Source organism: Centroberyx gerrardi, chromosome 24, assembly GCF_048128805.1.
Source record: "Centroberyx gerrardi isolate f3 chromosome 24, fCenGer3.hap1.cur.20231027, whole genome shotgun sequence".
NCBI lineage: Eukaryota > Metazoa > Chordata > Actinopteri > Beryciformes > Berycidae > Centroberyx > Centroberyx gerrardi.
The window spans coordinates 3,409,098-3,426,481 of NC_136020.1; the positions used below are offsets into that span (position 1 = coordinate 3,409,098).

The following is a 17,384-nucleotide window of genomic DNA, read 5'->3' on the forward strand; positions in this document are numbered from 1 at the left end:
TCAACACTTGTGAACATGAACAATTTTAGACTCTAATCCGTGTTGCTGTCGAGAGCCAAAGCCCTGAGTTGCCTCACCAAAATTCACCGACTTCATCGGTTCAAATATTTGTTTGAGCTTTTACCTCCAAAGAAGCTTTATTTCTTTGTAGAGCTACAGTTAAGAATGTGTAAATATCACCAAATCTCTATAAAATCTCCTTGGATTCTTCAGAAATTCAGTTTCCCATTTGCTATCAGTGTAGCAGCTGCAGGATTTGTGTCTTGGTGTTTGCTCTCGTCTCTGTCTTTGGGAAAGATGTTCATGTTCACAAAACCAGACGGAAATTCTGTTCATGGGTGGATTTTCACTTTATGGCCACAACACACAGGAGACAAAATATTGCTAATTTTACAAATACAACGTATTAGCCTGATTTTTTCCCCTACTGGTCTCCATGTTGAATTTGTCCTCTTTAGCAGATTGGAGTTTTAGTTAGGCCTGTACAAACATTTCTCGGATGCAGAGCTGCTGTGGAGGCAGAAATAATCAATGAAATCAATCAGAAATCTTTCGCTCCGCCCACTGAGGTTTAACTCAACCAATGAGATTATTTCTGCTTCCAGAGCGGTCTTGCCTCCGAGAAATGTTTGTATACCTACAACCAATCTGCTCCCTTTGCCATTGTCCATCTCTGTTGAAGTTAATATTATCACCTTTACCTTATATATCATCACATCCTTTGTTCTGAGGTATGGCAGTGTAGAATGAATATAAACGGCATGTACACCCTCTGCTTTTTTACCCCATAGTACATTTCTCTGGATATCTGCTCTCCTACTGTGGACTCTGAGGGCTTGCAATTTGGAAACGGAGCCTTGTGGATCTGCTGAAGCCATGACTCTCTCAGTGACCGGTCGATCCTGGAGGACACTCACGCTGCTCATCGTCGCCATGCTGACGCTGATGGCAGCTGTTCCTGTCTCGGCTGTGGAACCAGAGACATGTTTCTCCAGACAGCACCAAAAGGCTATTGTCAATGTCAGATTGGCCTTAACCCGACCTGGGACCGCCATGGACGCCCGTGTAGTCCAGTCGGAGCGGGACTGTGTCCTGGCCTGCTGCTCAGAGGAAGTAAAGCCAGGTTGGCAACACTTAAAAGGAATACACCAAGTATTTTGGAGTTTGGCCTGTTTGTCAATTTAGCCATTAAGTGACGAGAACATAGACATCAAAATCATGTGACCCCAGTATATTATTGGCTCTGGTCCTCCATGTTTACATTTTAGCATACACTTTGTTGAGTGATAGTAGACCACTAGCATTATCTCAAAGGTGAGAAAATGAGAAACTACAGCTAAATGGTAAGTAATCTGAAATGATATGTGGCCACGTCTGGCAGTTTTGTATAAGAGATTGGTTAAATTTACATGAAAATTGATAGAAAATAACGTACTGCGTACGTAGCTTCTGCACAGTGATTTCTAGTGCTAGTACTATCACACACCATAGTGTATGCTAAAGATTTAGCATGGAGTCTAAACTATCACTCAACATAGTGTATGATAAAGTGTTAGCATGGAACCTACTATCACTCAACATAGTGTATGCTAAAGTGTTAGCATGGAGCCTACTATCACTCAACATAGTGTATGCTAAAGTGTTAGCATGGAGGCTATACTATCACTCAATATAGTGTATGATAAAGTGTTAGCATGGAGCCTACTATCACTCAACATAGTGTATGCTAAAGATTTAGCATGGAGTCTAAACTATCACTCAACATAGTGTATGATAAAGTGTTAGCATGGAGCCTACTATCACTCAACATAGTGTATGCTAAAGTGTTAGCATGGAGGCTATACTATCACTCAACATAGTGTATGATAAAGTGTTAGCATGGAGCCTACTATCACTCAACATAGTGTATGCTAAAGTGTTAGCATGGAGGCTATACTATCACTCAACAGTGTATGATAAAGTGTTAGCATGGAGGCTATACTATCACTCAACAGTGTATGATAAAGTGTTAGCATGGAGGCTATACTATCACTCAACATAGTGTATGATAAAGTGTTAGCATGGAGGCTATACTATCACTCAACATAGTGTATGCTAAAGTGTTAGCATGGAGGCTATACTATCACTCAACAGTGTATGATAAAGTGTTAGCATGGAGGCTATACTATCACTCAACATAGTGTATGATAAAGTGTTAGCATGGAGGCTATACTATCACTCAACATAGTGTATGCTAAAGTGTTAGCATGGAGGCTATACTATCACTCAACATAGTGTATGATAAAGTGTTAGCATGGAGCCTACTATCACTCAACATAGTGTATGCTAAAGTGTTAGCATGGAGGCTATACTATCACTCAACATAGTGTATGCTAAAGTGTTAGCATGGAGGCTATACTATCACTCAACATAGTGTATGATAAAGTGTTAGCATGGAGCCTACTATCACTCAACATAGTGTATGCTAAAGTGTTAGCATGGAGGCTATACTATCACTCAACATAGTGTATGATAAAGTGTTAGCATGGAGCACCAGAGCCAATGATCCGCCAGGGACACATGGATTATTTTGCTGTCTGTTTTCTCATCACTTCACAGAGAAATTGACGAATGGGACAATCTCCCAAAAACCTGTTGTCTTCCCTTAACAACACATTATTCGTCCTGTTTAAAGGTTTCAGGATGTGGTGCTTTTTAATGTTGTAATTTCCTAAAAATGTCAGTTACTTTTTTGGGTTGCTTTAACTCCATAGCTTTCAGTAGGCTTTTAAGAACCACCTATCCCTCCAATCAATGTGGGCGTAATGTGCATTTACTTTCACATTTCAGGCATTTGGCTGATGCTTTTATCCATGACAATCTACATAAGTAGAGTAGAATAAGCTTAAATTGCTAAATCACCAGCATTACAAGCAACCGGTAGTACGGGGTAGAAGGTTAAAAACAACAGCGACCAGACCGCAATGCAAATTCCTGTGCCTCTAGAATATTCATTTATAGCAGAGAGGTACTAAGTAAAGAGGTATAATTAAATAGGATGCTATTCAATCGTGCTGAAATTATATTAATCTATTAAAGCTGCAGTTTGTAGATTTTCAGGAAGTTGCTAGGTTGAAAAGGTTTCTTTAGTCATGTGCCATCTCTGACCTTGTTCCTAGCTATTATGTCATCTATTCACTAAGAGATGCATAGAAATGAATATGCATATTCCACGGTTAACATAGTTTCACAATGGCACGATAATAAATTTGCTCCAAACATCCAAGCTACATTGCAATTAACTGTATCCCTCTGGGAGCAACAACTACGAGCCTCAAGGTACATTTTTGGATCCAGTCTAGACGGTAGACTTTGAAAACACTGAAGTGGGTCAAAGCAAGGTTGTGTGACAGGCTTTTTATAGAGGTTTAGTAGTGATGTTACAGCTTTACTTAGAAATCCTTTTCCATTTATAAAGACGTTGCAGAAGTATTTCAGTGCTCAAAATCCTGCCAATTGAAACTTGAGTTACATTATAAAATTAGGTGGATATCATTTGATTAAGTCAACATAAATTAAAGAGGGGCAGTGGCAGCGACGTGATTGTGCCTAGTTGCCGACTAAAATGGCATTTTCAAATTGGAATAACGGCAAACAGTCCTGACATACATAATATAGAAAACCCTACATTTATCTTGGTCTGGATTCAATTAATTTGCTTCCTCAAAGAGAGAAGATTAATGCTGCAGAATTAACTTCATATAAATATTTTTCTCAGGTGCATTCAAAATTCATCCTTTTAGCCCAGTTTTGGTACAGAATCATTTGATTTGTGTCTGATTTTTAGTGGCTTTTGTATATTTTTTTCAAGCTAGTCTGTAATTGGTTGGTTTTATCTCACTCCAGTTCCACTCCAAGAATATCAAATATATCTACGTCTACATATACATCCATACTTTACTACTCAATGTACCTATTCCAAACTAAGACCTACTGCTAGTTTAATCTAAACTACGCCAGTGAATTCAGCCAATGAAATATTAAAACATGCAAAAGTCAAAATTGAGTCATTCAAAATCAATGCACCAGTAACATTCACTTTGCCTTTACTGATGACACCATGTCTAACAGTCTTGTCTCTTTCACCTTAAAGGAGCCAAGTGCAACATGGCTGTGTTCAACTCCAACAAACCTGCCAGCACTGATAACTGCTACCTGTTCCACTGTGAGACAGAGCAGGACTGTCCTTTAACCAAGGCTCAGGACGGCATCAACACATACGACATCTTCAAAGGTAAATCAACCTTTACTTTTCATCAAGACTTACTCTTCGTATCTTTTAGGGATGGGACGATATTTTTATGACATGATGCAATTCGATACGCGATATGGGGTTCACGATTCGATACAACCACGATACGATGTAATAAATAAAAGTTCAATGACAATGATAGAAAATACTCTTTCTAGCAATGCCATTGGCTTGCTAAAATGTAAACAACAATTTAAAAATTTTGTTACAAAGTGCAATATCATTTTATATTTATATATCATTTTGATGTAGAGCTTGTGAAATGGGTAATGGGTGTGATGGGCAAGCCATCTCATTTGTGATTACTACAGCAGAATAAAATGGAGCTAATATCGCGATTTATTTTTTTGCCCCACGATACGTATTGTCACAGCTTTGTATCGCGATATATTAAATTTCGATATATCGTCCCATCCTTACAGTTTTGTATCGCGATATATTGAATTTCGATATATCGTCCCATCCTTACAGTTTTGTATCGCGATATAATGAATTTCGATATATCGTCCCATCCTTAGTATCTTTTCTGTGGAGCATTTGTCTTGTGCACTGTGATTTGAACCTTTCAGTCTGTCCTCTCTCCTTCAACAGGTTTGATTCATCCTACCACGTTGAGACCCACCACCACCACCACAGAACAAACGACTACCGCCACCACCACAACACCAGCCCCGACTACCCCGACCACCGCACAGCTGACCACGACTCCAACCACCACCACCACGCAGCCGACCCCCGCGGCGACGACCCCGCAGCCCTCCACCACCCCGACTACCACACCACCAGCTACCACCGCGACCACAACACCCACCGCAACTACCATGCAGGCACCGAGCACCACAACCCAGCCCACCACCGCATCGACCACAACACCACCACCACCCTTAATCATCCTAGCCACATTGCCTGTGGTAACCCTGCCACCTACTACTACTACAACAACAACAACAACAGCAGCTTCTACTACTCCAAACCACACTCCCCCCAGGCCAGCCAGTGAGGCGCTAGCGCCGCCCGCCACTACGAATACACCGGCTACGAGAAAGCCGAACAAAACGACCAAAAAGCAGAATAAAGCGTCCAAGAAAGCAAAGCCTCATCCTGTCACCACCACCACTACGGCCTCCCTGTCGGTCCAGGCGACCGCGACCACTCCGCCTGCTGTGACACCCAGCAGAGAGGCTGGACACAGAACTACTGTGAAACCACAGCCGGCCACTGACCCCCCCACCACCACCTCCACAACCACAACTACTACGCCTCCTCCTGCTACACCTCCTCCTGCTACAACAACTGCTATTCCTACTAGTCCACCTACTACTTCTTCTACTACTACTCCCCCTGTTACTACTACTCCTCCTCCTCCTCCTTCTCCTCCTCCTAGTACTACTACTACTACTACTACTACTACTACTACTAGTACTACTGCTACTACTACTACCACCACCGCTGCTGCTACTACAACCACAACCATCGCGATTGCCACCGAGCCGTACGCCACAAGGACAACTCCGGCAGCAGGACTGGTCATCGTGCCCAAAGGAGCCGTCCAGTCCGACCACACGCTCCAGAACCCGGTGTCTGTGGAGAGCGTGGGGCAGGGCAAGGCGGTAGCGGCACGCGGGGTGCTGAAGAGCAGCCTGGTGGCGTTCATGGTGCTGGGGCTGGCCGTCCTCACGCTGGCCCTGGCCGTGGGCGGACGCAAAGCGATGGAGTCCTTTGACAGGCGCCACTACACGAGACTGGAGCTCAATGACCTGCACTATGAGGTGTGAGCGTGACCGACGCGCACGCAATGCAACACACACACACACACACACGCGCGCGCGCGCACTCACACCCTCAAAGTCTTGCTTTTCAAGACAGAAGCTCAGAAGGACATTGCAAGACTTGTCAAGTTTGTTTCAAATTGTTCATCGGATAACATATTTTGGTTTCTAAATAGAACACAGTTACATGTTAATGGAATGTCTACTTCACTATGTTAAAGGGGCATTATGTAATTTATGACCTCTAGCGACCTCTATTGGTGACCAGGAGGAACTGCAACAACACTGACAGATCTCTGGCCCACTTGTGCCCTTGATCTATGGTGATACATAAGGTAATATATCACCATGCCAACTACTGGAATAATAATACTGCTTTGTGATTTGTTTTTTGGCTCGAGAACGAGGCTTTTTAGCTTTCGTAGCCAAGTTGTGGCTTTCGTGGCCAAGTACTCGCTGAGTCCCTATCAACCCCCGCAGATATATTATGGTCATTTTGTGCTATGGGGCAGTAAAATTGTACTTATTGCCCCTTTAACTGTAGAGAAAAACTTCAGATGGCTATGGAATACAAAGAACAAACAGCAATATTTTTATTCCCCAAACTCAGGAAGCCTCTGAAGTCTAGCTAATATAGAGACATAAGGGATTATATAACCAGACACCACTATGTACATTAGGCCTAATGGTTACAAGGCCTTTGCCATGGGGTTAACCCTTTGTGTATAAGGTGTACACCTGCATGTCTTTTTACTTACACATGCTTTGTACCATAGCCATATGAGCTTGTGATTCCTTCTTAATCACCAACTCAGTGTAGATGTCTGACTTAACTCACTATTTCACTGTGTTGTTTTGTATTTTGTCCACATACTTCTCGTTTCACATGTGGATGAAATTTTAATGATGGATGCAATTCCTTGAAAATTGATGCACTATTGTATCCTGTGTTTTTTGATATGATACGCTTCTTTTTAAATAGTAAGATTGTTTTAATAGTGAAGAGTACACTGGCCACACACTATTTTCCTAAGTAAATTTGTATTGTATGTCAGTGTACAAGGGAGCGTGCAGACTGAGTGCACTAACCAGTGTGATTGACATTACTGTACCTGCTGGTAGGTTAGCTGGAGCTTCATTACACCACTAGGTGGCAGAAGCCGCCCTAGGAATCACCTCTGATGTTGGTGTTGGCATGCAGAACAGCCACTGCTAAAATCACCAGGCGAAAGCATGGAACCAAATTGAATAGGCCTGTAGTTGCACAAATTCTCAGTTGTCATCACTTATATTGCTTTAATTTTTACAATGTCAAATGAAATTGATGGTAATAGTTTGGTCTTGTTTTGTGAAGTGATGCTTTTGCATAATTTTGGACTTTGATGTTTTGTTCTTGTAAGAATTAAAATGTGATTTTGGAATAAATCGTGTCATCGTCTCATTGGGTTGCTTCCTGTATAGCAGCAAATACACTGAAAGTCTGTGTTAACTTGCACTAAAATGTCTTTCTCTCAATAAACCCCAAACTAAATTGGATTGGATTCATTTTCTGTAGCATTGATCCAGACCAAAGAATCATGCAGCAGTTAAACATAGAGTATTAGACAGTGACAGATGTTATGTAACCAGTGATGTAGTGGTAAATAAAAGGGTGGGTAAACTGGTGGGAGATCACCATAAGGCAAGCAAACACCAATGTAAAACAAAAAAAAATCTATTATATTTTCAAGAAAACATTAATTTATGCCTTTTATCCTTAAAAGACCCTATTTTCATATAAATTGGATCCGTTTGATACTACTTACTATGATGTATAGTATGGATTTTACTCATACAGATTTATATAAGCCTAAAAAGGTGAGTAAATTGATTTTAGGTGGTTTTACATTCCTGTTTGTAATAACTGAAGTGGATGTGTTAGTACTTACACAACAAGGTGAAGTTGTACTTTAGGTTGCAGCCCAGATAAGTAGGATGCTGACAAGTTAGTGGCTGTTTTACACCACACATTATATCAGCAAAGTGTTCAACCATTTAGTAAATAGTGCTTATTTACTTTTCATTTTCTTGCCACTCTAGACATATTAGACGGTGTAAATAGACACTGTGTACAGTGCTCTAGAAAATAAGATAATCCAGCACTAGACTATTCAGGGTCGAAGGGGTTTGCTAATGTTGGTCGAAACTCTAGCTAGTACTCTTGTGAGAAACTAGTCCCACTGGAATGTGAATCTTAGCACTGAACCATGGCTGTACAACACTGTATTGGGCTTTTTTAGCACCAGGAAGGTGTTTGTTTCATATTTAGCACTGGTTAAACGTGTAGGCGCCGGGGCGTTTTCCGTGTTGTAATATTATCTCGGCTTGAGAGCATGAAATCACTACAACAATAGACAACATTAGAGCCGAGCAAGGGGGACGCACGGGGGGGAGGAGGGGGGAGAGCAGTTTCCTCCCAGCGGAAGGAGACGGATCTCCTGCAGGACAATGTGAGAGAGTTGAACCAACGCAGCTAGCTAGCAAGCCAGGATGGAAGTGAGAATAATTTGAGCCACATTATATTGTAACCAAAGTATTGTTGGAAATCCACAATTCTGCAAGAGAAAGAGGACGCAGCGATGGGAATCTTGCGTTGAAGAGAAGCGGCAGGGCCAAGAAAAGGGAGAAAGATGGGTGCCGTGCTACGGAGTCTGTTGTTGTGTAGTTTTTGTTTTCTGATACGAGGTGAGTTTTGATCGACCTTTCGCTCTATTTTTCGTTTTGTGTAAAGTTTGTGTATTGTCCCTAGATATGCAAACCGTTGTTTACAACGGGAAAATAGCTTGCATGAACAATCGTAGGGCCAGGGCCCACTCAGGGGTTTGATTTCTTCTGAGCAGCAAGCTAACATTAGCCAGCCAGGCAGCTATGCGTGCGTCTATCTTCAGTCTATTTGCTGGAACAGAGGAGAATGAAACCACAGAGCTTATGTTAGCTGGTAAAACCTCACTAGAGAGACTTTATAGCGTTGGTTTCTTGGTAGTTACTCTGGGTTCCATGTTTTCTGAAGCACAAGTACAACATGGTTGATATTTTAGCTAACAGCTAGCGTTAGTTCACTTGTGATTTTGTAAACAGCTTAAAATGATCAATGGAAATGTTAGATTCAGGGAAAGGCAGTCAGCACAACTAATGGTGTGATTAGCAAGTAATTCACGTTAGTATCACCTGGCTGAGCAAACAGGCCAGCTAGCTGTGTTTAGTTGGATATATAACGTTAGATACTTAAAGAGACTTGCCACTCTTTATGCTCATCCTATTTAGAAAACACAATCAATGCATACATCATCAAATCAGTGCATAATCCATTGACCAAGCTAGGCCAGTTAGTAGTACCTGGCATGTTGTGGTATTTGTGTGTGATGCTAGCTAGGAAGCCAGCGAGCTAATTTCGAAGTTTACTTTCTGCATAGGCCCAATTTTTCCTCATGGTTATGTGCTGCTCGAAGGGAATTAAGTTACTTTATCATTCTATCTAAGGTAACAGCAACTAGAAACTCAACCACAATGGGAAAGTAACTCGACAAATTGTAGCTTCTTAGGTTTTTGTTATCAGCCGGTGCATTCTACCTGAACAAATGGCTCCCCTTGTGCTTAGTTGCTTTCTGCCAAATCAAGTCTGCTGTTTGCAAAATGGAGATACTGGGCACTCTTTTAGTTTATTGAAATGTTTTGTTGGCGTTGAAGTTCAAATGTTCTGGTTGTATTTGATGTATGGCTGGCCATGATGTTATGAAGACAAGAATAGACTGAGGGGAAATCACAATTTTTCCAAATTCCAAGTGTCAGCCATGCGAAGACACAGCAAACAAGGTTTCGAATCAAAACAATAGCTAATATCTTTCATCACTTAAGGAAGTTTTAAGAGGTGAAAGTGTTTACTGTACATGTTTCATACTCTCAGTCATTTTGTCACATCTTCAACTATGACAAAACCGTGTTTATGCAGAATTGCAGTGTGATATTAATCATTTGTTGTGAGGAGAGGTAGAGCAGCCAGCTCACTCCATCTGGGAGCCATATTGGGGCCACAAGTAAGGGAAAGCAGTGGAGTGGTCTAATTTCGATTCAGTTTTCTTAGAAAATGACTGGGGACTGCTTTGGATCAGTCATCCAAGAAACTATTGAATAGGAAGCTGGATGTTTTCCATCATTGGTTAACATTCAAGTGAGTTTCTTGAACTTGTTCAGTGTAATTTGGAAGTAGTTTTTAGAAACTAGTTTTTATTACACAGGTGTAGCCTGAACTGCTTACAGCTCAAGTATCTGACTTTACCTGTGTCTGATTGTTGTCAGTTTTTTAGCTGAACTTTTCAACTTTAATAAAAGGCATGTGCCGGGTTCCAGATTTTTGTCAGTTATTCTGTAGTTTCAACAACCAAATAATCAGTTATTCTGTTTATGCCATCTTTCATCAGTCAGTTTTGTATTAAAGGCGGGAAGTTAGCATGAGCCAACAGCCAAATGTTGTTAAATGTTTGGCTACGGCTGGTAAGTTTGTCTACTTTGGCAAATAACTAACTGTCCTTTGGAAGCTTCTTTATATCGTAAAAATTAGTCGCAGAAGTAGCAATTGAGACTCTACCAACTTCTCTGGCCAGAGGGCAAAAAAAGTTAGACTTGCCCTACAGTACTGGGCAATGTTTAGTTTGAATCCAACACACTTTGCTTTGATTCTTGGCTTATCAATTTATGGAAAATTCATTAAGATAAAAACATTTTCTCATTGTTCAGCTTAAAAGTTTTAAAAAGTCCAGAAATGGTGAATAAACTTCAGAATTTGAGAGTTTATTATGAAGCTGTCATAGTTGATTATTGTGACACATCTCTATTAAATATATGGTCATACCCCAAAGAGAATGAAAGCTGCTGCTTTCTGTTGGTAAAAAAAAAAAGGACATTTACAATGGCCATATACTAAGTGTCCCAAAAAGCAAATTTCCTTATATTTATGCTTGGCAGAGCTGGGTAGTAAGTTTGGAAGAACTTCAGTACAAGGTTTTGATGTTCTGTGAATTTATAAATATTTGGAGAAGGAAATTCCCCCTCTGTGGAAAAAAACATGCAGTCGGTCGGAGGCATGGGGCTCGGGATGACCTTACTAGTGATCCGATGGCATGTAGTGGTAGATGTGTCAAATTGGGGTTAGGCGTCGTGCCAGGATCCAGCAGAGGTAGCGTGAGTCCCAGTCCGCTTCTCACCTCCTGTGCATTTCATCAATGCATCATGTTTGCAGGACTTAAACGGATCTTAGCAGACTTCTTGTCCTTTAAGTTGTTTCAATTTCTAATCCAAAAAGTTGGAAGTTTGTTGAGGTCTGAAGCAGGTATAAGTTGAATTGGATCAACATATGACTTTCTTTTCTACAGTTTGATCAACAGTTTTGAATTCTATGTTTCATCTTTTCCAGGAGTGCCGCTCCTATTGTATGCAAACCGGCGGGACCTGCGGCTCGTGGATGCGGCGCACGGGAAGGCCAATGCCACGGTGGTGGTGGGGGGGCTAGAGGACGCCGCCGCCGTGGACTACGTCTACTCCCAGGGGCTCATCTACTGGAGCGACGTGAGCGAGGAGGCTATCAAACGCACTGTTTTCAACCAATCAGGGGCCAGCGGGGTCCAGACCGTGGTGGTGTCGGGACTGGCCTCCCCAGACGGACTAGCCTGCGACTGGCTAGGTAGCAAACTTTACTGGACAGACTCGGAAACCAATCGGATCGAGGTGGCGGAGCTCGATGGATCTTTGCGAAAAGTTCTGTTTTGGCAAGAGCTCGATCAGCCGAGGGCGATAGCCTTGGATCCAGGAAGAGGGTGAGTACCTGGCTTTGTTAGGCTTTGAAAGCCTGAGCAGGAGGAACGGAGGGGTGTGTTTCTGACTGCTTTGTGAGGGTCACCTTTGTTTGCAGCGCTATCCCGGCCTGGATTGGGTTGCAAGGTTGCTGAGCCTTTCCTAGAACAGGCCGGTGTCCACCGAATTCCCCAGCAAAATGAACAAGAGTGTCAGTGTTGTGTTTTTTTTTTCTTTTTTGTGCTGTTCTGAGGAAGGGGAGCGGTGAGGTTCTTGGTCCCGGCAGCCGAGGAATGTCTTGTATCAGCTCGAGATAGAGGGGCATCTGCCTCAGCCAGTGAGCTAGCAGGAGGGTAAACAAAGCCAGGTCACCCAGCAGCGGCATGCCTCTCGAATTACCTCACCATTCACCTCTGACAGTCAGCACTGGGAGATGATTCTGGTCTGATGGTGTCGCTGAGGCATCTGCATTTGCGGTTGCTTTCTGCGGCGTTTGTATCATTCTGTCAGTTACAAAGCGCAGCAGATGATTAAAGAATTCATTAACTCTTCCAGTTTAACAATTAGATGTGTGATGGTTCACAAAAGGTTCAAGTTTCAGTACTTCGTTGCTCAACTAAGGTTCCAAGGAATTTGTGTTCAGGACAGACATCAGCACATTATACATATACCCCCTGATAATACCCATCACTGATGATGGCAACAAATGCACAGATGAGTCAGAGAAGTTTAGCTAATACCTATAGAAGTGCAAAAAGTGGCAAATGTCAGTGAATAAGTATTGAAACCCCTGGAAGACTTTTTGCACTTTGAACTATACAAGACATATGAATTGGCTGGGTGAGAGCTGTCACTTAAGGAACTTTAGAGCTTTAATTATTTCACATAGGCCCTGACCATTCAACATATTACCACAGACATACGGTACCATTTTGAGAAAGTACGTCACGCTTGCACAAAGGCAAACTTAAAGCTTGCCGCCGGGGGCTCTTCCAGTCATGGCTTGTATTGTCCACTAGTCATTGGGGAGACTGCTGTTGGTGTGTGTTGTGTGTTTTAACCTGGACTCTTATGGCTTTGAATTTGAAGATGGCTTGCAGAGGTGTGCATTTGCTGTAAGTGAATGAAGTCTAAGCGCTATTTCTTTTTCTCACACAGCCTCAAAGCTGAACAAGTTAAAGCATAACTCATCACTTGCTTCCCTGTAGAGCTTCTTACAGTTTGTTTGCCTATAGGGACAGTGGACACTCTATTGTTGTTGATGGAAAATGCTGGGAAAATAGGCCCCAGGGTCCAAAAATGGCCGGATTGATGCTTTAAGGGACGGACTGAGAAAAGGATTGCATTCCCCCCCGAATAGACTGAGATATACCTTTTCCCCCGTGTGAGTAAGGAATATATCTTTTTGTTGTAGTAGATTGAAATCTGGGACCCAGGGCGGCACAACAAAAGCCATTCACTGCCACTTCGACATCCGCCCTCTCGCTTTCTGTGACTCAAAAGCTGGGGACCGGAATATTTTTCTGCTCATGTCATGTGCGAGGGGAACAATAACAGCATGATTCATACTCCACTTGACTCTACAGTAAAGCATATACAGTATATCTGGGCGATGCTTTAGTGATATTCAGATTTACGGTGATTCAGGATGAGTCGTTCGTCCTGTTGTATTATTAGCGCAGAGGGGTTGGCTTCTTCTTTGATGGGCTGTACAGTACACATGGGGTCACGAGGAGTCGAACCTCCTCTAAAACAGGTGAACAACCAGGGGTTAAAGGCAAACCCTGACCGCACAGCCATCTGACATGAAACCTGATCGGTAGGGAAACAGGACCACTCCCCCACAGTCCCACAGAGCATTGGTGTACTTTAGGGCCATGTGAAATCCAATTTGATTTTCCCGGCAATTCCTCTTTATTTGTTCTCCTTTTGTGGATTTGTCAGTCTTATTTGAAGTGTTTTTACCTTCAATAATGCCTGCATCTAGCTTTACTGAGACTGGTAGATGAAGATGCTTGCACAAAGAAAGCTTCAAAAACGTTTGAAAATATGTGTAGGTGCTCATTGCCTAGTTCTTTGCGGTTTGTACCCTTGATTGAAGTGTACAGCAGAATGGAGCATGCAGACTTTAGTTGACCTTACCTCTCAGTATGAACGCTGAATTTGTGTTGTAGCATCGACACGCATGTACTGTCTGACGCTTTAATTTTCTCTGAGGTAAATACAGTTGGTGACACTTGCTTTAGCAGTTCAGCTTCATCATCCCATGAGAACCCACATGGATTTTCTGGCCTACAGTTGCAGGCAAGCACGCACACAGTTCTTCTCATCTGTATATGTTGCCATGATAAATGGCGCTACTTGCAACATTTTAATATCAATAAATCATTGCCACGTTCATTTTGAGACATTTTCGTAATTAAAGTACATAAATGAGACTGTCGCCGAGATGATTGGCAGGCTCTACCAGCCTGTACACTGCAGTTTAACATTGTGTGTCACTGAGTAGGATTTGGCAGAAAATCTTCTGTAATGCTTTATGGCACAAAGGTTTTACTTCTGAAGTAATACACACCTTTATTCCAGTTCCACTATTCTAACTGCATAGTTTCACCTTGATGTGACCTTACCTGGTCTGAATGCATGTTGGCTGTTACAAAGGGCTGATATCGGCCTTATCCTTATTCTTGCTCTTCAAAACAAACAAAGTGGAGGAGGGACAAGTAGCAACATCCTTTTTGCAACAGGAAGCAACACAGTGCTACATGAACACTGTTCATAATGAAAACTGAAAATGATTTTCAGTTTTCAACAAATTTTTCACTATTTGCAAACAAATTGTTTTATGAAAACCCCCCACAAATTTTGTGGTATTTCTCGATTCGGTATTCAAATCCATATTCCAACCGTTATTTTTGCAAACCAAAAACACAAGGTCCTAACACTAATGTGTTTGGGAACCATCATGAGATGGATATGCTCATGCTTCTCATATGTCTGCCATCACAGAATACCAGAAACTGTGATGGAATGGCACCAATAGCATCCGCATGTAGCATTAATTCACCCACTGGTTTCATTTTCAACACCAGATTCCTTGTAGCTGGGCAGTAAAGGGATAGGTTTGTTATTAATGTAACAGTTACTACATGTATCATTTTTAAACATCAGTATATCATTGTCAAATTAAAACAAACAAATGAGGCAAATTAGTTGCTTCTGTAGGAAAGACACTTCTGCTACTTGCTCTATTTGTGCTGGAAGAACAGCACCCCTCTTCCTGTTTTGTGCCATAAAGCAGTTTCCCTTTGTGCTGTAAAACAATACAGCAGATTTCCTGCCAAATCCGACCTGTTGGCACGCTACATAAAATGCAGTGTAGAGCCTTGATTTATTAGTGCTCGCTTGGGTTCAGCTTCACTTTGATGACTCCCCTTGGAGTTGAGAGGAACAGTAGCACATTGGTGCGGCGGCAGCGGTCTTGTGTTACACCCAACAGGCTGGGGATGAGAGGGCCAAGCAGGTGACCCAAGTGGGTAACATGAGTGTGGGAGGCGGACAAAGGCTGGACAGGTAAGCAGATACCAGTATATGGTCGGTCACACGCAGACGGAGCTCTCCATGCTCTCCCAGAACAACCTTTCCAAGCGCCGCTCCAACCACCAGTGCCATACAATAGCCCCATAGCCGACACTGCTGGAACCAGTTTTCCTGATAAGGGAGTACAACTTTGGCAGACCTACTGGCAAATAAGCTCTTTGATCAACTTACAGTTTTGTATAGGAAGGTTGGTTACAGGTTTCACTTTTGTGTGTCCAGTATTAAGTAAACCAGAGTGTTTTTGCTGTCTTGTACCATTCACTAAGCATAGGCTACATGTGAGAAAAATTTGGTAGTTGTAGAAAGCTGTAGAGGTGGAACGTTATCTCACTTTATCTAAACATAGTATTTGGCTGGAAAAAAATGTCTGCCTGAGCTCAGTAATTGTTGTGGCTGGTATTGTCCTATCTTAAATGGATCACAGACCCACTCCTCAGCCCCATGTAGTTCGTCTACAGGGTGAATCAGGAATCACTCAGTGGATGATGCAGTCAACATGAGCCTACACTTTTTGTGGCAAGGCTCCAGAGTGTGACTATCTGGACTGTTTTTTTTTTCTCATTTCCGTACATTTATTGTGTTTGGTGATTGAAGTGATCAGAATTATCTTTAAAGTTTATGTATCCCATTCATACCCAATTCAGAATTTCTCACCATATTACGATCAAGCCATTCAACTCCATGGTTCAACAGTTTATTCAGAGCCAAGCAAACTCAACACTGTAGTGAATTACACATTACATCAGTAGTGAAATCATGTAATAGTGCATGCATGTTATTGCTTTATATTTGATCATTGCATTACTCTTACACTGATTTACTTTTTTGGTGTATCCACTTTCCCTCAACCTGCCTTGTGTACTTGTACATCAGTTAGTGATTTACTATGTTTCCCAGAATGACTTTTGACAATCGTGGCCACACCCCACTCAAAATGCAACATGTCATGTGGCTGCATTGCATTCTGGTCTATTGAGGCTACTGTCTGTGGAGACATTGGTATCTCTGCCTCTTCATTGTTGGATTTCTCCCTGTGTGATTGTTGATCGTCGGTACAAATTGTGGCCCTCGCTCTTTGATTCTGAGTGACTGATGAAAAACCTTGATGTTTACCGTTGTTTCAGATAGGTGAAAATTCTTCTGTTATCAAACTCCATTGTAGCTGCGCTGGAAATATCTTGACATGACGTCACGTTGTCTACGTTCGGCCAGTTATCCACAGGAATAAGAAAATACACCAAACAACACAGTGGGAAAGCAAACCTAGAAATGCAAGGTACATCACCAATAGCTGTTATTCTTTTGTAGAGTTTTAGGATTTTTCCCTTTTTTATTCTTGCTTACAGTGGCAAGTGTAGCAGGATTCTCTGCTAGAGCGCACAACTTCCCATGAAGAGTTGTTTCCCAGTTGTGCTTGCAGCCTGCCTGGTGGTTCTAGGCTGTAGGCTACCTCTCTGTCTCCAGGTAGGAACTCATTCCTTCCTCCCCCCTGCTTGCGAAACATTGCCAATGGCAAATGGCTGCAGGCTATCAAGGCTAGATGCTAGCATGCAGTCCCCCTGCCCCCCCCCCCCTAGTCCTTAAGCAAATGGCCTTGCTGCTCTAGCAGGGAGAAAAATGGGGAAAGAGGGAGGAAAAAATAAGGAAAAGAGCTTGTGTATCAGTGTTGAATTTGTTTAGGCTTGCTTGACAATCCAGTAGCGCTTTATTTTACAGTAGAACAATTACCTAGTATGCAGAAATCATCAGCATTAACAAGTAGTTACCTGGTGATAAATACAATGAAATGATAACTGGTGCAATAAATATTAAGCATGCACCAGCTGGGTTTGCAGTAATTATTAGGAATATGAAATACCTGAAAGCAAATAATGAAAATGATATAGAAACGAACATTA

The 17,384-nt window shown here is 42.1% G+C and overlaps 2 protein-coding genes across 2 annotated transcripts in view; both read left to right on the plus strand.

Annotated features, from left to right (window-relative positions):
* Window positions 1-876: 876 nt before the first annotated feature.
* Window positions 877-6,066, plus strand: mansc1 (MANSC domain containing 1). Its single transcript, XM_078282224.1, has 4 exons — window positions 877-1,123; window positions 4,133-4,273; window positions 4,861-5,279; window positions 5,431-6,066. The coding sequence occupies exons 1-4, from the start codon at window positions 877-879 to the stop codon at window positions 6,064-6,066; spliced, it is 1,443 nt and encodes a 480-aa protein (XP_078138350.1).
* A 2,610-nt stretch (window positions 6,067-8,676) lies between these two features.
* lrp6 (low density lipoprotein receptor-related protein 6) overlaps window positions 8,677-17,384 on the plus strand; it is a 51,106-nt gene continuing 42,398 nt past the window's right edge. The window contains exons 1-2 of the mRNA XM_071915774.2: window positions 8,677-8,784; window positions 11,510-11,909. Of these exons, the coding sequence (XP_071771875.2) occupies window positions 8,730-8,784; window positions 11,510-11,909 (455 nt within the window). The 5' untranslated portion in view covers window positions 8,677-8,729. The remainder of the gene's footprint in view (window positions 8,785-11,509; window positions 11,910-17,384) is intronic.

Bases quoted from the DNA above. Each gene is read 5' to 3' on its own strand.
- mansc1 (XM_078282224.1), top strand. From the start codon at position 877: ATGACTCTCTCAGTGACCGGTCGATCCTGGAGGACACTCACGCTGCTC. The intron at 4,274-4,860 runs GTAAATCAACCT...TGAACCTTTCAG, and splicing joins CACATACGACATCTTCAAAG to TCTGTCCTCTCTCCTTCAAC. The intron at 5,280-5,430 runs GCCAGCCAGTGA...CTGTCGGTCCAG, and splicing joins CCAAACCACACTCCCCCCAG to GCGACCGCGACCACTCCGCC.